Source organism: Eschrichtius robustus, chromosome 16 (genome assembly GCF_028021215.1).
Source record: "Eschrichtius robustus isolate mEscRob2 chromosome 16, mEscRob2.pri, whole genome shotgun sequence".
Lineage (NCBI taxonomy): Eukaryota > Metazoa > Chordata > Mammalia > Artiodactyla > Eschrichtiidae > Eschrichtius > Eschrichtius robustus.
In genome coordinates this window covers 45,603,113-45,622,848 of record NC_090839.1, presented here as the reverse complement: position 1 = coordinate 45,622,848, position 19,736 = coordinate 45,603,113, and the positions used below count along the sequence as shown (strand labels likewise).

General features: G+C 49.3%; 1 protein-coding gene across 1 annotated transcript in view; it reads right to left on the bottom strand.

Annotated features, from left to right (window-relative positions):
* Window positions 1-2,396: 2,396 nt before the first annotated feature.
* The window catches only part of APMAP (adipocyte plasma membrane associated protein), a 28,373-nt gene continuing 11,033 nt past the window's right edge, over window positions 2,397-19,736 (bottom strand). The window contains exons 3-9 of the mRNA XM_068565720.1: window positions 17,895-18,010; window positions 10,506-10,598; window positions 8,849-8,965; window positions 7,563-7,737; window positions 6,853-6,987; window positions 6,246-6,438; window positions 2,397-3,476 (exon numbers count right to left, since the gene is read on the bottom strand). Coding sequence (XP_068421821.1) covers window positions 3,267-3,476; window positions 6,246-6,438; window positions 6,853-6,987; window positions 7,563-7,737; window positions 8,849-8,965; window positions 10,506-10,598; window positions 17,895-18,010 — 1,039 coding nt within the window. The 3' untranslated portion in view covers window positions 2,397-3,266. The remainder of the gene's footprint in view (window positions 3,477-6,245; window positions 6,439-6,852; window positions 6,988-7,562; window positions 7,738-8,848; window positions 8,966-10,505; window positions 10,599-17,894; window positions 18,011-19,736) is intronic.

Sequence of the window (19,736 nt, the reverse complement as noted above, 5' to 3'; positions counted from 1 at the left end):
GAGGGGACCCAGACGCCTGCACCGTGAGCCCGGGCATCCTCATCCAACTACGAATTAGCGCAAAACGTGCTGTCACCTTTAAAAGAACGACTCGGTAATTCACAGGAAACAGAAAATGTGCGTTGAATTCGTACGGCGACTTAGCTCGCTGTCATAAACGTGACAAACGCGAACCCCCAAGTGAAGTTCCTCTGGCTCCTGCAGCGATGAGAGTCACGATAATTCCACAGCCGCCTCCATTTCTGTGGCCCTGACTCACCTCCTGGTCACTAATTCAGGGGCAGTGGCGGCCACTATGCCACGCGACGCTGAACTCGTTCAAGACTCTGAAAGCCCCTGAGGGCAGCCCTCTCGTGAACACAAGCAAGTTCAGCCCCTGCTTGACCCCATCCATCAGCAGGACGGCAGGCACACTGGGGTCCAGCACCAGGGCCAGACGCTTCAGGACACACCTGTGGGGCCCCCATGATTGACACAGGGCACGCAAGCTCTGAGGTCCCCTCCATCCTCACTTTCAAACACGCACCAGAGCACAAGGCCAAGTGTCTCCTGACAACTGTGAGACCAACCGGACGCTGCGCCACAGGCCTCACGTGGTGTGAGAAAGGAGAGGTGTGACGGGGGGCAGCCTCACGGCACCCCTGCCCCCAACTCCCCCTGTGCCCGTGACAGCGTCACTTACCACAGGGAGTGGATGTCAACCAGTGGTGGCCTGAAGTCCCATGCTGCCACCCAATTCTACCTGTTTTTTAAAACTTACCAGCTTTGCTCTAAGAGGGAATGATTCTGACAGTGGGAAGCTGCCCCTTCATCTCATTCACTGTCACTGGGAAAATGTAAAGTTAAGGATACAGGATTCTAAGACACACAGTACCAGAATTATGACCAAGAAGAAGAAACACTTGGGGTCTCAAACTGACCAAAACCAGTCAAACTCCCGACAGACAGGCCTGCCCTGCTCTGTGTTCCAGAGCCTCCCCGCCAGGCCCTCCGCCCCTGCTCACCAGCCGTGCAGACTCTGGGATCCAGCTTCAGGGCCTCCACTCCAGATGTAGCCCAGCCCGCCCCGGGTTGCAGACGGGCCAGGCCCTGAGGAACGCAGCCACCCAGAGGACCACCTGCAAGGCTTAGCCCCACTGCTGTCCCACCTCGGTGCCCGGGGACATAGGCACCCGCAGGTCTGACCCCTGGACTGGGCAGCCACCCTGCCTCCTCGCCCCCAGCCGCCTGTGTCCCTAGGCAGGTCCCTCCCCAGCCTCGGTTCCCCCATGAGACACGGCCACGTCTCCTTATATCACAAAGAGGTCGGTGCACATGAAAACTCAACACGGCAGAGCAAAGGCTGATGACAAAAACCTCAACGCGGGGCCTCCGTCCTATAAAAGGCAGCAACTGAGTCCTGATGGACTTTTTGTAGCGGATGACAAAGAAGCACACAGTGAATGAATCACTTGATTTAATTTTAAGAGCCTGTTAGTAATTCCCATTAGAGCAAATCCGTTTCATGTTTACAACAAAAACCTATCATATATTTAAGCTTAATGAGGCTGTATTTTGCACCTCATCATAGCAAATTACCAGATAAAACACAGGAAATGACACTTTGAGACAGAAAATCAACATCTGAGTCAAAACAAAAAAAAGACACCTTTGCTGAAAACTGTGAAAAGCTACCAGCTTCTCTGCACTGAGAGCGCAGCCCTCAGTTCCCAACCAAGAAGAAACGTTCAGGGTCAGCGCGCTTGGGTTGTGTGTTTTCAAGGCAGAATGGTCAGGTTTCACCTTAGTATTCCTGCAGACTCGATACACGGGTGCACTGTTGCCTGTTAAAAAGCATTTCCTATGAAGTTACATCACCTGACAGGACACAGGTCACATCACGGCCACGCAGCCAGTCTGACTCTGCTGTACGCGGCTGTGCGTAAAGCTGGCCCCGAGCAGGCAACTCGGAATGAGCCCCCATCAGATCCTGACTCTCTCCCCTAAAATGGAGAGGAGCAGGGAGGGGAAAGGAACTATGAACCAGCACAAGACACAAACGGTTCAAGTCTCACCACGATGTCGGCCATCCTTGACGTTCAATGTCATCCCCTAGTCAAAATACCATCTTTTCAAGTCACAAAGACAATTCCAGAGACACAATCCCTGACGTGTTCTCACAAATACGCGGGAAAGGAAGGAGCAGACATCAGCCCCACCTTGCAGAATGGAAACAGGAGAGCAGTGTCATGTGGACTGAGTCAGCGTGGGAGGCAGGCGGCCACAGGGGAGGCCCCGAGCAAATCTAAACATGATCCCAGCAGAACGGCCCTCACGACAGGCAGAGGACAAGACCTCACTCACTGTTAAAGTAGATTAAAGCACAGAAGAAATTCCCAGGCAACACCATCAAGAGGTTAATCAGCAGAAAAGTCCATTTAATTACCATAATCACATGGATCACCCCACAACCGGGACCATGTGTGGACACACCCGTCAGGATACACAGCAGCGTCAGGCTTGTAACACTAGAGCAGACGCAACCCCAGCACGTGCACTATTCACACCTGGGTCTGGGGTGAGGAACCAGGAGTGTGAACAGGACTCCTGGTGCCCAGCGCCCACCTTCACTCCCCATCCTCTGATCCGCACGGCAGGCTGTCCATGGAGAAGCCGGTGAGTCCTCTGAGCTGCTGGAATCAACGTGCTCTTCCTCCACACACACCCAGGTCCTGGCCTTCAGAGCGCTGGCGGGGACCCGGGTAGGGAGGGGGCCAGATGCAGCAGGAGGGTGGGAGCCACGGGAGGGACGCCCAGGGCCGAGGCTCAGGCCTCACTTGACTCTGGGGAACGTAGCCGTGCCCTCTTCGCCTGCACAGCCCATCCGAGGCTTCACACACGTTTGCTCTGAGCTCTCCGCGCCCTCCCGGAGCCCCTCCCACAAAGACAGGTATCACCCATTTAACAACAAAGGCATCGAGGCTGGCGGGACACAGCCAGCAGCAAAAGCGAGACGCCAGCCGACTCACCCACAGCTCCATCCCCACACCTGAAGCCTGTTAAGTGCACCAAGTCCCCGGGTCCTAAAGAATCACTGCACTTGGGAAGGTTTGGAAGAGAAAAGGGCTTTACGTGGACTCATCTCCCCCACGGCAGATGCAAGGCCAAGTCCAGGTAAGGGTGTCCCGAGAGGCTGCACCACACCTCCGCGGACCGGCAGGTGCAGGTGGGAAGGGTGTGTCCACGCACCTCCTGGCCCAGGGGTGGCGCGCAGGGCAACGACCGGCCTAGGCAGACTGCAGGCGGAGTCTGCAGAGGAAAGGGGACCTAAAGGAGCCCAGGTACAGGTGCCCGTCATGCTCGTGCACCTCGCTCACGTAAGCGGCCACCTGCCCATCGGGGTCGTGCAGGCTCCTCCGGAAGGCCCCGCTGTCACTGAGCTCCAGGACGAGGCTGTACCGCGGCACAAACTTCATCACCGTCTCCTGGCTGAACAGCTGAAAGGGAAGCACAGTGAGAGGGGAGCGTGATGCGGGCCACATGGAGTCCCGCAGGCCGGGCACCGTGGCTCTTGTCACCTGCGTGCACGTCCCACCCACCCTGCCCCCCACCTCTCCCGGCCGCTGGACCACCTCCCCACCAGCTCGCTTCCACACAGCACTGCAGCTGCCTTTTTAAAATACTGGCACACCCCACACCTGAACAATTCAGTCAAGAAGTAGCTTGTGGAGCCAAGCAGGTAGGTGCGTGCAGGGGCGGCCCAGACCAGAGAGTCGGTCTGAGCAGGGAGAGTCCACGCTGGAGAAAAGACAGGGCCGTGGCTCCAAGCAGGGTGTCAGGGCCCAAGCAGGGGAGATGGTGTCCTGCAGCAGGGTGACCTGGCACAGGCCATGAGCCCTTGAGAGGTAAGGCAACTGCACACAGCTGGGAGGAGGGAAAATGGCTGGCATGGGTGCTAGAGCCCTAGCCGGGGCCATGTGATGCGGGGGCCACATGACAGCTGAGGCCACGTGACAGGGGACAATGGCTACAGACAGGGACAACTGGGGAATCTGATCACATAGGTATGAAGGAGCATGAGACCCAGGTTTTTCACCCTTAGAGAAGGGAAGTACAAACACAGACGGTAAGAAAACTGGCAGCTTAAAACACACCCCCAGCTCTGTCACGAGGGCCTGGGAGCAGCGACACCCCGTCAGTAAGCACACTTGGCACCTGTCCCCTCTCGGAGGAGCCAGGAACCCTGAGAAACGGCTGATCCCAGAGCGGGGCAGGGAAAGAACGAGAGGAGCGTGAACAATGTGCAGGGCCAGGAAGCAGGAACTACTCCAAGAACGACTGGGACACATGCAAAGGTCAAGGGGCCATACGGATGGGGCTCCCACTGGCCATGGCCGGACAATGTGAGCGTCAAAGTAAGCAACAATGGTTAACCGATCATAATCACTGATAAAACCATCAACCCCGAGATCATAATGACACTTACTAACTATCCCCACAAAATACTGATTAATTACAAATGATAAAGAGTAACTTCACAGTGGAAACCCGGCAGCCACCACTGGATGAGGTGACGGGCACTGCAGGGACAAGGGGACACCAGGCACCTCCCGACAGGTCACACTGAGGGCACCGGAGAGGCACAGCCTGAACCTGACCGTGAGAAACACCAGGCAGCCCAAGGCAGGGACATTCTGCAGCAGAGCTGACCTGGGATCCTGAAGGTAAGGTCTGGTAGCTGCTCCAGGCTGAAGGGGACAAGGAGAGGCAGCGACTAAGCCAGCCCGACCCTGGGCACAGTCCCATTACAAAGGACACCCCTGGGCCACTGGCAAGCCTGAGCTGGGTCTGTGCACCGGAGGGTCACCCGTATCCGCGGGATATCCTGTCCCAAGGGGGTCGTCCCTGCTATAGGAACAGTGCTTAGAGCGTCCGAGGGCGACTGGTCAGCCACCTGCCTGCAAACAGCTGAGGGAAAGACGTTCTCTGTTCCCTTCCTGCTGCTTTTTAGGTCTGATGTTGTCTCAAAACTAAAAAAAGAAAATCCTCAAAGACTTCAACAACATTCTGAAGAAAATCTAACCTCCTTTTCAAGTCTGCAAGGCCTGTGGTCCTCTCCCACCTCCCACCTGCCCCAGACCCACCATCTATCTCCCAGCCACATGAAGACGCCGGGCCATTCCTGCCCAGGACGCCCATGTCCGAGAACACGCCCACCCCGCTGGCTCTTTCTCACGCACGGTCTTGGCTCCTGATGCAGACACTGTTCTAGGCGCTGAGGATAAAGGAGGGAACTCAACAGAAAAAGCACCTGCTCTGATGGAGCACACGTCCCACCAGGGCAGAGATGCATCCTATCAACCAGGGGAGAGATGCGATCACCACGGACAGAGCACATCCTCTGATGGGTACCAGCTTCAAGCACTCACTGTGCTCAGCTAAGGGCATCATCTGCATATTCTCATTAAATTTTTCCATCACCTAATGAAGTGCTATTATTCTTCCCACTTGACAGATGGAGAAACTGAGGCAGAGAGACCACGTCCCCTGCCCAGGGCCCCATAGCTGGTCAGGCCTTCCTCAAAACCCTTCTCCTTGCCCACTCTGCCATTCTGCCCCCTCCAGGCCCCAGCGAACAGATGTAACTCTGCAGCCGATGATGCGTCATTTCTGAACAGTGACCTGCCGAACTCGGAACAACACTGAAGGACGTGGGCCAGCCTCACTGAGAAGGTGCCCGCAGCCCTTGGCGGGGCACAGACACAGGGCTACGTGCCGCACAGACTCAGCAACTGCTGCCCAGCACCTTCCAGGACCTTAAGTCTCAAATAGTTTAGTATTTGCAACTAAGGACATGGGCGGAATCCCATGCAGGGGGTGATGAGGCTCCGAGGAGGCAGGAGGAAGCGGGGCGGGAGGAAGGGGCACCTGCAACCACTCAAGGAAGAGCTGAGTTTGCTGGGGGCGGGGTCTGGGGGAGAGCGGAGAGCAAGAGGGACAGGCAGGGCAGAGGCCCCAACAGGTCATGATGGGGAGGGTGACGATAAAAATACCCAGACAAGGAAACCAGGAGAAAAAAATCAGAGGGCTCAAATGTTTACATTTACATTACAAGGTGAAGAATAAAATGTGTTTTAAAGAAGTCATTAAAAGCACCAAATACTATAAGCAGAACTAGAATTTTCAGAGCTTCCATAAAGGTCAAAAAACCCATAATTAGATGCATTTTCATTTTGTTTTTTGAAATCAATAGTTTTCACAGTTACCTTAAAAATCATTCTTTTAAGATACGGTCTCTCGGATAAGAAATCCAACATGGAAAACCCAGGATTGGAGCGAATGGTCGACATGCCGACCCAGTAACCCCCAGAGCTGCTGGCTCGGATGTTGTCCGGGAATCCAGGCAAGTTCTCCACAAACAGGTCGGCCCCTCCCTTCATCAGGCCAGACACGTAGAACCTGAAAAATTCACCCAAGCAGGCAATGAGTGGCAGCCCCCCAACTGAAGGAAAAATTTTAGCCGAGCACCAAATTGGTCTTGGTCCCAACAACCGAATGGATACAACTGTAAACACGTCCATCACGAACGATGTCACGGCTGCTCCTAGAAGCCCTCAGAGCCCTGGGCCCAGCGAGAAGCAGGTGCAGGAAGCAGGGCCGGACCAGGCCCACCAGCAGGGAAAAGGGCCGGGATTGCAGTCAGCATTCCATCAAGACTCTCCCAGCCCATGACGCGCAAGAAGGCTGAGGAAGGGAGAGGGAAGATGACTCTCTCATCACACAGGACAGGCACCCGCTGCGTCGCAGGCATGCAGCTGACACCTCACACCCGCCCGGCCCACAGCCCGGTGGACTTGACATCAGCTCACGCACCTCCTGATCCTCGCCATGGTCAATTCCGCCACCAGGACAAAGTCCTCCGCAGGAGAGAGCTGTACCCCGTTGGGGAACCGCAGGTGGTCCAGCAAAACCTTCACCTCCTTGGTCTCGGTGTCGTACTCCAGCAGGCTGCGGGAGCCAACAGCGGAGGGTCACACGGGGTGTCTGGGGGCCCCTGCTGGGCTGGAGCCCTGCTCCCGGTCTGGGCCCTCGGGCCAGGGCCTATGGAGGGGGACTCGTCCTCCACAAGAGTAGCAGGGCCCCCATCCTCTGCTCAGACCAGTTCCAGGCTGGCCCTGCAGGCCCATCCCTGTCCAGGGCAGACCCAGGCACCCTCCTCCAGAAAAGCCCACGGTCAGTTCTCTCGCTGACCTGAGCACTGGTTCAGCACCAGGGAGGGCCACCGTGGCTGCAGCCTCACAGGAGTCCCCTTCAGAGGCCACCTGTGAGGTCTCCCCCGGCTGCAAGACCACACCCTCAGACAGCCTGGCCATTCTACCTTCATTACTCCAAAGAAGAAAGTGAGAACATCTCGCTGTTTCATTGTGTCCGCCACCTGTTTCCAGGAGACAGTAAGATCCTCCCTTAAAAGCTGAGTACTATGCTCAGAAACACCCCAACAATTCCTGGATGTAATAAGCTCTGCGAAGTCACCCTGCCTGTCTACGGCCTCCCTGAGGAGAAGATCCGGAAGGAACACTCACCGACCATCATCCGTCCCCTCCATCACCAGAAGCAGATAATCTCGTCTTTGCCATTTGCTGCTAGAATCCGTAAAATAAATCTTCCTCCCGTCCCGAGTTACTGTAAGATCGTTCACGAAGGACATTTTCCTCCCCTCAATGGGTGTCTCGGAGGACAGCAGCAGTTTTACTTCACCTGAGGGAAGGGGGGGAGGAAGAAAAGGAAAGAAGGGGAGAGACTTGCTTGTATTCTAAGAACGTGTATCTCAATAATTTCAAAATATCAATCGGCCTAACTGATTTAAAAGGAAAAACTAAATGAGCTTCTCCGTGTCCTGACAGAAGATTTATTCCTTCTTACAGTAAAAATCAGTGTTTTCCTTTCTTTCTATTAGGTGATGAATTTTTCTTAGACCAGCTCCACTAAAGGCAGAATCCCCCCTCTAAGGATGAGGAACTCCTTTTATCAAGACCAACTGACTTAAAAATCTGCTAAGAATCTTAGGTTAAAAAGGCAATTTTCTATTTGTTTGCTTGAGAGAATTATAGAATGTTCACCTCATCTGCTTTTAAATTTAAAAAGCAGGAATCGTAGTAAATCTTTTTAGATTGTAGCACAAACGTTCAAGGAGCGCTCAGCGCTTCCCACATATAATCCCATTTAAACCCCCCACAACTATCCCACATGGCAGGCACTCCCGTCATCCCTGCCCCGTGGGTGAGGAAAGCAGGCACAGAGAGGCTGAGTAACTCTCACACAGCCAGCAGCCAGCAGAGCAGGGGCCGCCCGGGGGCCCGGTGCACCACCCCCGATGGCAACTCCTCCCTCAGCATGAACCTCCCGCTGAAGCGCACACAGCAATACTGTAGCACTGATCGAGGTGACATCACGCCCAGTCAGGGGAGAGAAACAGGAGAAGGAGCTGGAGGAAGGAAAAATGAAAAGACAGAGAGGCAGAAAACAAACAGCGAGACCAGAAGCAGAGAAATACACAGAGAAGGAAAGATAAGAAGAGGAGCCTAACATCCTCAAAGTGAGTCCTGCTGAGATCCTGTGGCTCAAACACAAAGGCCAGGGGAAAGGAGGGAATGCGCCAGAAGCAGGCATAAGTGAGGAGCCACACGGTGTGAATACTGGCTGGTACCTGCAGGTAATATTTTCAGTTCCATTCAGTGAGTAAGAAAAACATCAGGGTCTCCAGTAGACTGTTCTGAACAAATTCTACTAAATCCATTTATAAATAAATGCACACATTGTTTAAAAGATCGGCAATCATCATAGAAGGAAACAAGTTACTGTCACTTACGTTTCCAGGGATTTACTTCAAATAGCCCTTTGTATGCATCAGCCACAAAAAGGGTCCCGTTGGGCCCGGCCCGGATGCCCAGGGGTCTCCCACAAGCAGGCTCGTCATCTCGGGTTTCTAGGGAAACAAACAGACAGGAATCAGTGGCTGGTCCAAGATTTGTGGCCCCTCAGTGTCCAAACACCTCCTCCACCCCGTCCTAAACCTGCATCATGCTGCAGAGAACAAAACAGACCATGGCATCAGAGACAGACTCGGCCCCCCGTGTTCCAGCCCCCCTAGAGCTCAGGACAATTGTCCAGCATGTCTAGAGGGACCACCCGAGAATCTGGATGTGGACATAAGCACAGCAACTGATACCCAAGAATCAAGTTCACATCAGCATCCTGAGACTCAAACAGTTAACTCAGGGGACGTCAGCAGACACAGGCCCCACTCCCGAATCCCCCAGAACCTCAGGAGTGGGATTTAAGCCCAACAGCTGGACCTGAATGCTGTGCCCATCCAGGGACATGGCAGGGTCCCTCCACCCGTCATAAAGGGAAAGCTCCTATTTTACTGCTTAGATCCATTCTCCTGTTCTACTACCTATACTCTTTTTAAACCTGTGGCAGAGCATATTTATTGCTGGGCACTCCCTGCAGGGCACTTATCACAGAGTGCTTACTGCAGGGTGCTTACTGCAGAGTGCTTACTGCAGGGCACTTACTATAGGGTGCTTACTGCAGGGTGCTTACTGCAGAGTGCTTACTGCAGGGCACTTACTATAGGGTGCTCACCACAGGGTGTTTACTGCAGGGTGCTTACTGCAGTGTGCTTATTGCAGAGTGCTTACTGCAGGGTGCTTACTGGAGTGCTTACTGCAGGGCACTTACTATAGGGTGCTTACCGCAGGGTGTTTACTGCAGGGTGCTTACTGCAGTGTGCTTATTGCAGAGTGCTTACTGCAGAGTGCTTACTATAAGGTGCTCACCGCAGGGTGCTTACTGCAGGGTGTGCTCCTCAAGGTGTATACTGCAGGGCACTTACTGCAGAGGCACTTCTAGGCAAAATACGGAGTGGGAAAAAGCAGGTTAAATACCCAAATGTAGAGTATGATTCCATCACATAAAACCATGTGTGGGTGTGAGTATCCATGAACAGAAAGAAATCTGAAAAGTTATGCATTAAATTGTTAACAGTTACATCTGAGAAGACTCTGAGGTGATTTTTACTTTCTTCTCCGCGTTGTTCGCATTTCACCATAAAAATGCATCATTTTTAGAAAAACATTCTAGCTCTTAAAAAAAGGTAACAAATAAGTCTGGGAGCTACCAGTTTTTAAACAGTGAGTTTCTAAAAGCTGAGTGACCTAAGGGTATTTCACTCTGGATGCAGGGCTGAGGTTCCTGAGGGGCTAGTGCAGGAATGCGCTCTAGCACGTGAGGAACAAAGCCCACACCTCTTGCAGCAGCTCTGGGGTGTGGGGGCCCGGCAGGGCCACGGCCACAGCTGGATGGGAAACTGCAAGCACAGGTGGCAAATGAGGAGCCCAGGCAGCCTCTAGCTGGGCCGTCAGGCTCTCCTCCTCCAAGGACCCGACTTCTGGGGAACTCAGCTCCTCCTGGCACCCTCCTGGGTGCCTGGAAGAGACACACGTCAGGGGTCACTGACTTACTGCATGGGCCTGAGCCAAACCGGGCGATGGTCTCTACTTCACCGTTTTCGAGTTTTACGACTCGGCCATCTGCTGTACCAGTGAACATTACATCTGTTTAAAGATAGGAGGGAATAAGGGTGTTGCTGGGTTAGCCTAAGAACTGTGCTCTCACAACCTTCTACAACAGAGGCGGCCAGTCTGTGCTTTTTATCTCCAGAGAGGAAACGGCAGTTTTGAAGATGAAGGCAAGTGGTGTCTGGGGACAAAAGTCTTAACACGTGCAGCGATAAACCCCATGGGGGCCTCAGAACCAGCATGGCCATGACCCTGAGGCTGGATCCAGGGCACAGCAGACACCAGTAAGGGATAAAAACAGGATTTTCTACCCTCAAAGAAGCGGGGACCCTCGGGCTGACACTCAGCACTCGGGGCTGTTCACGTCTGCTTCATGTCAGTGTCTGCTGCTGAAGCCGATTACACCCAACCAAAGGGGAAGAACTGCTAGGAAGGCCCTCGGTGTAAAATTAAGTGCTCACTTCAGCAGCACATACACTAGAACTGGAACCACAAAGATGATGTGCAAATTCATGAAATGCTCCATATTTTTAAATGTATATTGCAAACTCTAGGGCAACCACTAAAAAAAGTTTTTAAAATAAGTATAACTGATATGCGAAGAAAGGGGAGAAAATAGAATCATAAATGTTCAGCTGAAACTACAAAGTCAGAAGGAGAGTAGAAGAGAAAATAAGAAATAAAAAAACAAAGGCAATGAATAGAAAACAGTAACAAATATGGGAGATAGTAATCCAACTACAGTTAACCCTTGAACAATCTGGGAGTTAGGGGTGTCAACCCTGTGCACAGTCGAAAGTCTGTATAACTTTATAGTCAGCCCTCACATCCTCCAGGTCCTGCATTCGAGAGGTTCTGCATCACAAGGTTCCGCACCCGTGGATTTAAGCAACTGCGGATCGAGTAGTGCTGCAGAATGTATTTACTGGAAAAAAAATCCACGTGTAAGTGGACCCACACAGTTCAAACCCGACTTGTTCAAGGGTCAACTGTATATCAATTATCATTTTCAACATCAATGGTATAAGAACCCCAATTAAAAAACAGAGACTGTCAGAGTGTATCAAAAAACAAGACCCAACTATATGCAGTCTACAAGAAACCCTCTTTAGATATACAGACACATATAGATTAAAAATGAAGGGACAGAGAAAGATATACTACACTAACACTAATCAAAAGAAAGCTGGAGTAGCTCTATTAATCTCAGAGCAGCTGCAGACCTAGGAACACAATCAGGGATAAAGAAGGCCTCCACGTAATGACAAAGGGTCAACTGTAGAGAAGACATAACAGTCCTTAACATGTATGTGCCTAAAAACAAACATCAAAATACATGAGGCAAAACTGAAAGAACTGCAAGGAAGCAGATGAATCCATGATTAGGGGAGGAGACCTCAGCATACCTCTCTCAGAAATGGACAGATACTGATGGACAACAAGGTCTGACTGTACAGCACAGGGAACTATATTCAATGTCCTGGGATAAACCATAATGAAAAAGAATATGAAAAAGAACGTACACATATGTGTAACTGAGTCACTTTGCCGTATAGCAGAAATTAACACAACGTTGAAAATCAACTATACTTCGATATAAAAAAAATAAAAATAAAAAAGAAATGGAAAGATCCTGCAGACAGAAAATTAGTAAAGACACAGCTGAACTCAACAGCATCACTGATTAACTGGATATCAATCAACTACCTCATCCAAACAACAGCAGAATATATATTTTTCTCAAGTTCACATGGAACATTCACCAAGACAGACCATATTCTGGGCCACAACACACACCTTAACAAATTTAAAAGAATAAAAATCATACAACGTCTGCTCTCAGACCAAAATGAAATTAAACTAGAAATCAGTAATAGAAAGAGAGTTGGAAAATCACAAAATACTTGCAGATTAAACAACGTGCACTTCTAAATAACACATAAGTCAAAGAAGAAATCTCAAGAGAAATTAGAAAACATTTTGAACTAAATTAAAATGAAAATACAACTTATCAAAATTTTCTGGCTGCAGAGAAAGCAGTGCTTAGAAAGGAAGTTGTAGCATCAAAGGCATATATTAGAAAAGAAAAAAGAACTAAAATCAATCATCTAAGCTTCCATCTTAGGAAACTAGAAAAAGAAGAGCAAATGAAACCCCAGGTAAGCAGAAGAAAGAAATAATAAAAATTAGAGCAGATATCAATGAAATTGAAAACAGGAAATCAATAGAGAAAAAGCACCAAAACAAAAGCTGGTTCTTTGAAAAATCAATAAAATACTGGGTTGGCCCAAAAGTTTGTTTGGGTTTTTCCGTAAGATGCTACGGAAAACCCAAACGCACTTTTTGGCCAACCCAATAAATAATCCTCTAGCCAGGCTAACAAAAAAGAGAAAAGACAGAAATTACCAATATCAGAAATGAAAGCGGGAACATCACTATAGACCCCATGGACGTTAAAAGGATAATAAAGGAACACTATGAACAACTCTATGTCCACAAATTTGATAATGTAGATGAAATGGTCCAATTCCTTGAAAGACACAATCTGCCAAAACTCACACAAGAAGAAAAGAAACAATCTGAATAGGTCTTTATCTATTGAGGAAATGAATCAATAATTAATAACCTTCCAAAACAGTACCAGGCTGAGATGGGTTCACTGATGAATTCTACTAAACATTTAAGGAAGAAATGATACCAATTTTCTATAATCTCTTCCAGAAAACAGAAGCAGAGGAAATACTTCTTAACTCATTCTATGAAGCCAGCATCACCCTAATACCAAAACCAGACAAAGTCATTTCAAGAAAACTACAGACCGGACTTTCCTGGTGGCGCAGTGGTTAAGAATCTGCCTGCCAATGCAGGAGACATGGGTTCGAGCCCTGGTCCGGGAAGATCCCACATGCCGCGGAGCAACTAAGCCCGTGCGCCACAACTACCGAGCCTGTGCTCTAGAGTTAGCGAGCCACAACTACTGAGCCCGCGTGCCACAACTACTGAAGCCCGCGCACCTAGAGCCCATGCTCCGTAACAAGAGAAGCCACCACAATGAGAAGCCCGCACACTGCAATGAAGAGTAGCCCCCGCTCACCGCAACTAGAGAAAGCCCTCGTGCAGCAACGAAGACCCAACGCAGCCAAAAATAAATAAATTAAAATAAATTAAAAAAGAAAACTACAGACCAACATCTCTCATGTACAAAGATGCAAAAATCCTCAAGAAAATATTAGCAAATCAAAACCAACAATGTATACAAAGAATTATACGCCCCAACCAAGTGGGATTTATCCCAAGTACGCGAGGCTAGTTTAGCATTTGAAAATCGGTTAAGTAATCCACAATATCGACAGACTAAAGAAAAACTACATGAACATATCAATAGATGCAGAAAAAGCATTGACAAAAATCCAACACTCATTTCATGATAAAAACTTTTAGCAAATTAGGAGTAGAGGGGAGCTTCCTCAACTTGATAAAGAATATCTACAAAAAACCTACAGTTAACATCATACTTAATGGTGAAAACTATAGACGCTTTCCCACTAAAATCAGGAACAAAGCAAGGATGTCTGCTCTCATCACTCCTTTACAATACTGGACTGAAAGTTCTAGCTAAAGCAATAAGACCAGAAAAGGACATAAAAGGTATACTTACTGGGAAGGAGAAAATAAAACTATCTTCACTCGTAGATGACATGATTGTCTACGTCGAAAAATCCCAAAGGATCAACAACAACAAAAAAAATTCCTGGACCTAATAAGCAATTATAGCAAGGTTGCAGGATACAAAGGTAATATACAAAAGTCAATCAGTTTCCTACATACCAGCAATGAACAAGTGAAATTTGAAATTAAAATCAGAATACCATTTACACTAGCTTCCAAAAGAATGAAGTATTTGGTTTAAATATAACAAAATATGTACAAGATCTAGATGAGGAAAACCATGGGACTCTGATAACAGAAATCAAAGAACTAAGGAGAGATATTCCATGTTCATGGATTGGAAGATTCAACATTGTCAAGAGGTTCTTCCCAACTTGATCTATAGATTCAAAGCAATGCCAAGCAGCTATTTTGTAGATATCCACAAAATGATTCTAATGCTTATATGGAGAAGCAAAAGACCCAGAATAGCCAACACAAAAAGCTGGAGGACAGACACTACCTGACTTCAAGACTTACTATAAAGCTACAAGAACGAAGGCAGTGTGGTAATAGCAAAAGAACAGACAAACAGATCAAAGTAACAGAATACAGAGCCCAGAAATAGATCCACAACTCATCTCTAACAAAGAAGCAAAGGCAATATAATGAGGTATAGATGGTCTCTTCAACAAATGTTGCTGGAACAACTGGACATTCACCTGAAAAAAGATGAACCTAGACACAGACCTCACACCCTTCACAAAAATTAACTCAAAATGGATCATAGACCTAGATCAAGTAAAACACAAAACTACAAAACTCCTAGAAGATAAAAAAGGAGAAAACTTAGTTGACTTTGGGTGTGGTGATGACGTTTTAAATATAAAACCAAAGACATGATCCATGAAAGAAAGAATTTATAAGCTGGACTTCATTAAAACTAAAAACTTCTGCTCTGAGAAAGACACCGTCTAGAGAATAAGAAGACAAGCCACAGACTGGGAGAAAATATCTGCAAATAATGCATCTGATAAAGAACTTGTATCCAAAATATACGAAGAACTCTTACAACTCAACAATGAGAAAATGAACAATCCAATTTAAAAAATATCCCAAAGACTTAAACAGACACCTCACCACAGAAGATATACAGATGGCAAATAAGCACATGAAAAGATGCTCCACATCGTATGTCAGCAGGAAACTGCAAATTAAAACACCCATGAGATACCACTTCACACCTATTAAAATGGCCAAAATCCAGAACACTGACAACACCAAATGCTGGCGAGGATGTGGAGCAACAGGAACTCTCATTCATTGCTCGGGGGGAATGCAAAATGCTACAGCCACTTTGAAAGGCAGTTTGGCAGTTTCTTATGAAACTAAACATACTCTTACTATATGATCCAGCAATTATTTTGGTATTTGCCCAAATGAACTGAAAACTTAAGTCCACAAAATAATTTGCACACAGATGTTTACAGCAGGTTTATTTATAATTACCAAACCTTGGAAGCAACCAAAATGTCCTCCAGCAGGTGAATGGAAAAATAAACTATGCTACATCCAGGCAACGGAATATTATTCAGCAATAAAAAGGAATGAGCTATAAAGCCATGAACAGACATGGAGGAACCTTAAATGCACATCAGTTAAGTAAAAGAAGTCAATCTGAAAAGACTATATGCTGTATAATTCTAAGACATTTGGAAAAGGCCAAACTAAGGAGACAGGAAACAGACCAGTGGTTGCCAGAGGCTGGGGGCAGAGAGGGATGAAGAGGTGGAGCACAGAGAATTTCTGGAGGGGCAGTAAAAATTCTCTGTATGATACTATAATGATGGATGCATGTCATTAAACATTTGTCCAAACCCATAGAACGTACACACCAAGAGTGAACCCTAATGTAAACTGTGGAATCTGGTGATGATGATGTGTCAATGGAGGGTCATCAATTAAAACAAATGTACCATCTTATGGGAGATGTTAATAACGGGGCAAGGGGCTTCCCTGGTGGCGCAGTGGTTAAGAATCCGCCTGCCAATGCACAGGACACAGGTTCAAGCCCTGGTCCAGGCAGATCCCACATGCCACGGAGCAACTAAGCCTGTGCGCCACAACTTGAGCCTGCGCTCTAGAGCCCGTGAGCCACAACTACAGAGCCCGCATGTTACAACTACTGAAACCCCCGCGCCTAGAGCCCATGTTCCACAACAAGAGAAGCCACTGGGATGAGAAGCCCACATACCGCACGAAGAGTAGCCCCCACTCAACGCAACTAGAGAAAGCCCGCGCACAGCAACCGAAGACCCGATGCAGCAAAAAATAAACAAATAAAATAAATAAATTTTAAAAAATAATAATAATGGGGCAAGTAGGGGGCAGGGGATATATGGTAAATCTCTGTACCTTCCCCTCAATTTTGCTGTGACTCCAAAACTGCTCTAAAACATAAAGTCTATTTAAAAAATTAAAGGATGTTCATCGGCACCTCCTGAGGCTAGTGCCTCCCTCCACTGCCAGCAGCAGTGGGTCCCCAGGGCCTTTGTGCGGTTCACACCTGCAGGGGGTAGCCAGAAATATCACCAAAGGACAAGCAGCTCCTTTAAGAGAGAAAAGGGAGGCGTGATGACAGAGCAAGATGAGGCATCAGGCCAAGTAGAAAAGACAAGAAAAGCATCCTCTGAGAGATTTTTTTAAAAATCACTATAACTCCTCAAAGTTCCGGTTTTAAATGTCAATACTGGTTTTTTTAACCAAAAACACAAAATCTGTGAAATTAATAAACATCAAAATCTTTTTAAGAGAAATATGAAGCTCTATCATGAAGTGCCCATCCCTCCCGAACAATTCTGACTTTGCCAAAGAGCAACCACCAACTGCAGAAACACCCAGTCCTCGGGCCAGCCAAACAGCAGGGCTGGGAAAAAGGGGCTGGTCCACAGCAACAGAGGTGGAGGCGTGGGCCTGACAGGCCTTCGGAAGGAAACAGAAGCACACTGGCCGTCCATGCCCACAGCCGTTCCACCGTGCTTTGGAAAGACGGCCAGTGAGCCGAGGTAAGAAGTGGCTGGGAAATCCTCACGCCTCAACCCTCGGCAACCTTTTCATTAACTATATTTTTTGATTCCTGAGCTTAATTCTCACTCTAACAGACAGAAAAGACCTGTTCCAGGTTGCTACAGACTCAAGAATTAGAACCAGACCCTATTCCAGTTCTTAGGTTTGGGCAAGTTTGAAGCAGATGGTTACCCTTAAATGTACCCACCAAAGTGAGCTTTAAAAAAAAAGTGGAAATATTGAGAATGGTTCCTGTTCTTTTCAAAAATGAAATCTACACAAAGACAATCTGTGCTAGGAACGTCCTATCAAGTAACACCTACCCAGTGTGATAAATGAACTAAACACCAATGTTTGTCCACATTTTTTCCTTTCTCCTTTCATTTTAAAGGGTCCAACAGTTTGAGCAGAATAAAATGCTTCACAGACATGAACTCAAAATCACCCAGCACTAAAATGGCCTGCAACTCGGAGAGGTGAGAGGCTCCCACAGGGCATCTGGTAGACAAACACTCACACGACCGCAGCCAAGAAGGCTGCCCGGGGCTCCCCACGGAGCTGCCCCCACAGGACCCCACTCAGGCAACAGACAGCGCCAAGTCCCAGGGGTCTACTTACCCCCGATATGTGCTATGGACTCTGGCCCAACAAGCTGATTTTCAAAAAGCCTTTCCGCCTGTCGTAACTTCGTATTTGGTTGCAGGACACCAAGCAAGAGCGGGGGTTCTTTGAAGCTGTAAAATAACGCAATTATAGGGATTTGTCTATAAAAGTACATGAAGAAAGTATTTACGAAGGACCTACAAGGACCTACACGCATAACTCCCCATTCTTTGACAAAGCGCACACGTTCCAATAACATCCTTAGTTGCCAGAAGCACAAGTTAAGAAAAAGAACTTCCTGGGGTATCAGGACAGGTCATAGCACAAAAGAGAACTGAGAACATAAGCGTGGCTGATGCAAGAACTCCACACGTGCAGCCACCCGAGGCCACCGGGCCTCCGCCCACCCATCCAACCTGCTCCACCTTCCGGTTCACACACCCAGGCCTTTATTCTCCCCCGGGCTACCAGGCCATCCGGGTCCCGCTGAGACGGAGGGAGCGGAGTGGACATTTCACAGTGACAGCCTCACCTCCCACTCCACAGAGGGGACAGAAGACGGCTGGGCCTGGCGCCACAGCCCCAGCGTCCGCACACGCGCACCTGTCTCCCGCCTGTCACTCTCGGGGGGCCCCCAGCTCCCTCTGTGGCCTGGACGCCTCTCCGCACGCAGAAGCAGCCCCAGGAGCTCTCCCCTCTCCATCCACAGGCAAATACGCCGTTTCTCCCAACCCGTCAGCAACTCTTGTTGATGCCGCCTGTACAAGTCAGGTCCTCTGCTGCCAGCCTGGTCCACGCCACCATCTTCCCTCCCCACCTCCTCCCTTGTCCCCCGCAGTCTGCTCGCAACCCAGCAGCCCACCTGCACCTTGGGAAACACAGTCAGATCACGGCATCCGCCCCTCAAACCCCTGCAATGGGCCCTCTCCCCCGGAGCCAAGGTCTTCCATGAGCTCCTCGCCCTGAAGTCCGGCCACAGCCTCCTCTCCTCCCCTCACTCTGCCTCCCTCCTGGTCCCTGAGGGCACCAGGCATCTCCCATCCTAAGTCTGCTGCCTCCTCCCCATAACCTTCTCAGTGAAGCCTGCTCCCACCACCCAATTTAGCGCCCAACACCACCCCCAGAAGCACAGACCCCACCCCACTCGACTTTGTTGGCAGCGCTTTTCAGCTCTCACTTCTCTATGTCGACTGTCTGTCCCCACAAGAACACAAGAGATCAGGAGTTTGTTGTGTTTTTTCCCTGTTGTATCCTGAACACCTGGCACCCAGGAGGCTCACAGGGAGTACCGTGGAAGGGAGGGAGGAAGGGGGGAGAGCTCCCACTTCTCCCCCACCTCGCCCACCAGAGTGGGACAACCAAGGGGGGGGTGGGTGGCTGGGGGGTGGCGATGTGGGAACTCTCCACCCCCATCCCCCTCCAGGCAGAGCTCTTCACTCCCTTCCGCCCCCTACTCAAGACACAGCACAACTCCCCCCAAATTAAATCCCCCCGCTTCACCCTCTGCTGCCTCCCAATTATGGCTTTCTACCTGCTTTTCAAAAATACACTCTTGGGTTAACTAAGGAGTTTTATTTCCAAAGGGGGAGAGCAGGACCATGACCTGCAACACACTTGGGTTCAAACTCTGCCCGGGAAGGTCACACCTCCCGAGGCGCAGGTACATGTGTAAACGGAACAACAGACAAGCACACAGAGCAGGGGCAGAGGAGCCTCCCCTGAGACTCAACCTCCCTCTGCCCACGTGGACGCTGCCGGGTTCCCTACACTCAGGAAGTCCTCAGGGAACGGCTGCAGCATCAAACTACTCAGTGTATCACGCGCTGTCCCTGCCCCCAAGGAGCCTGAGTAATCTGC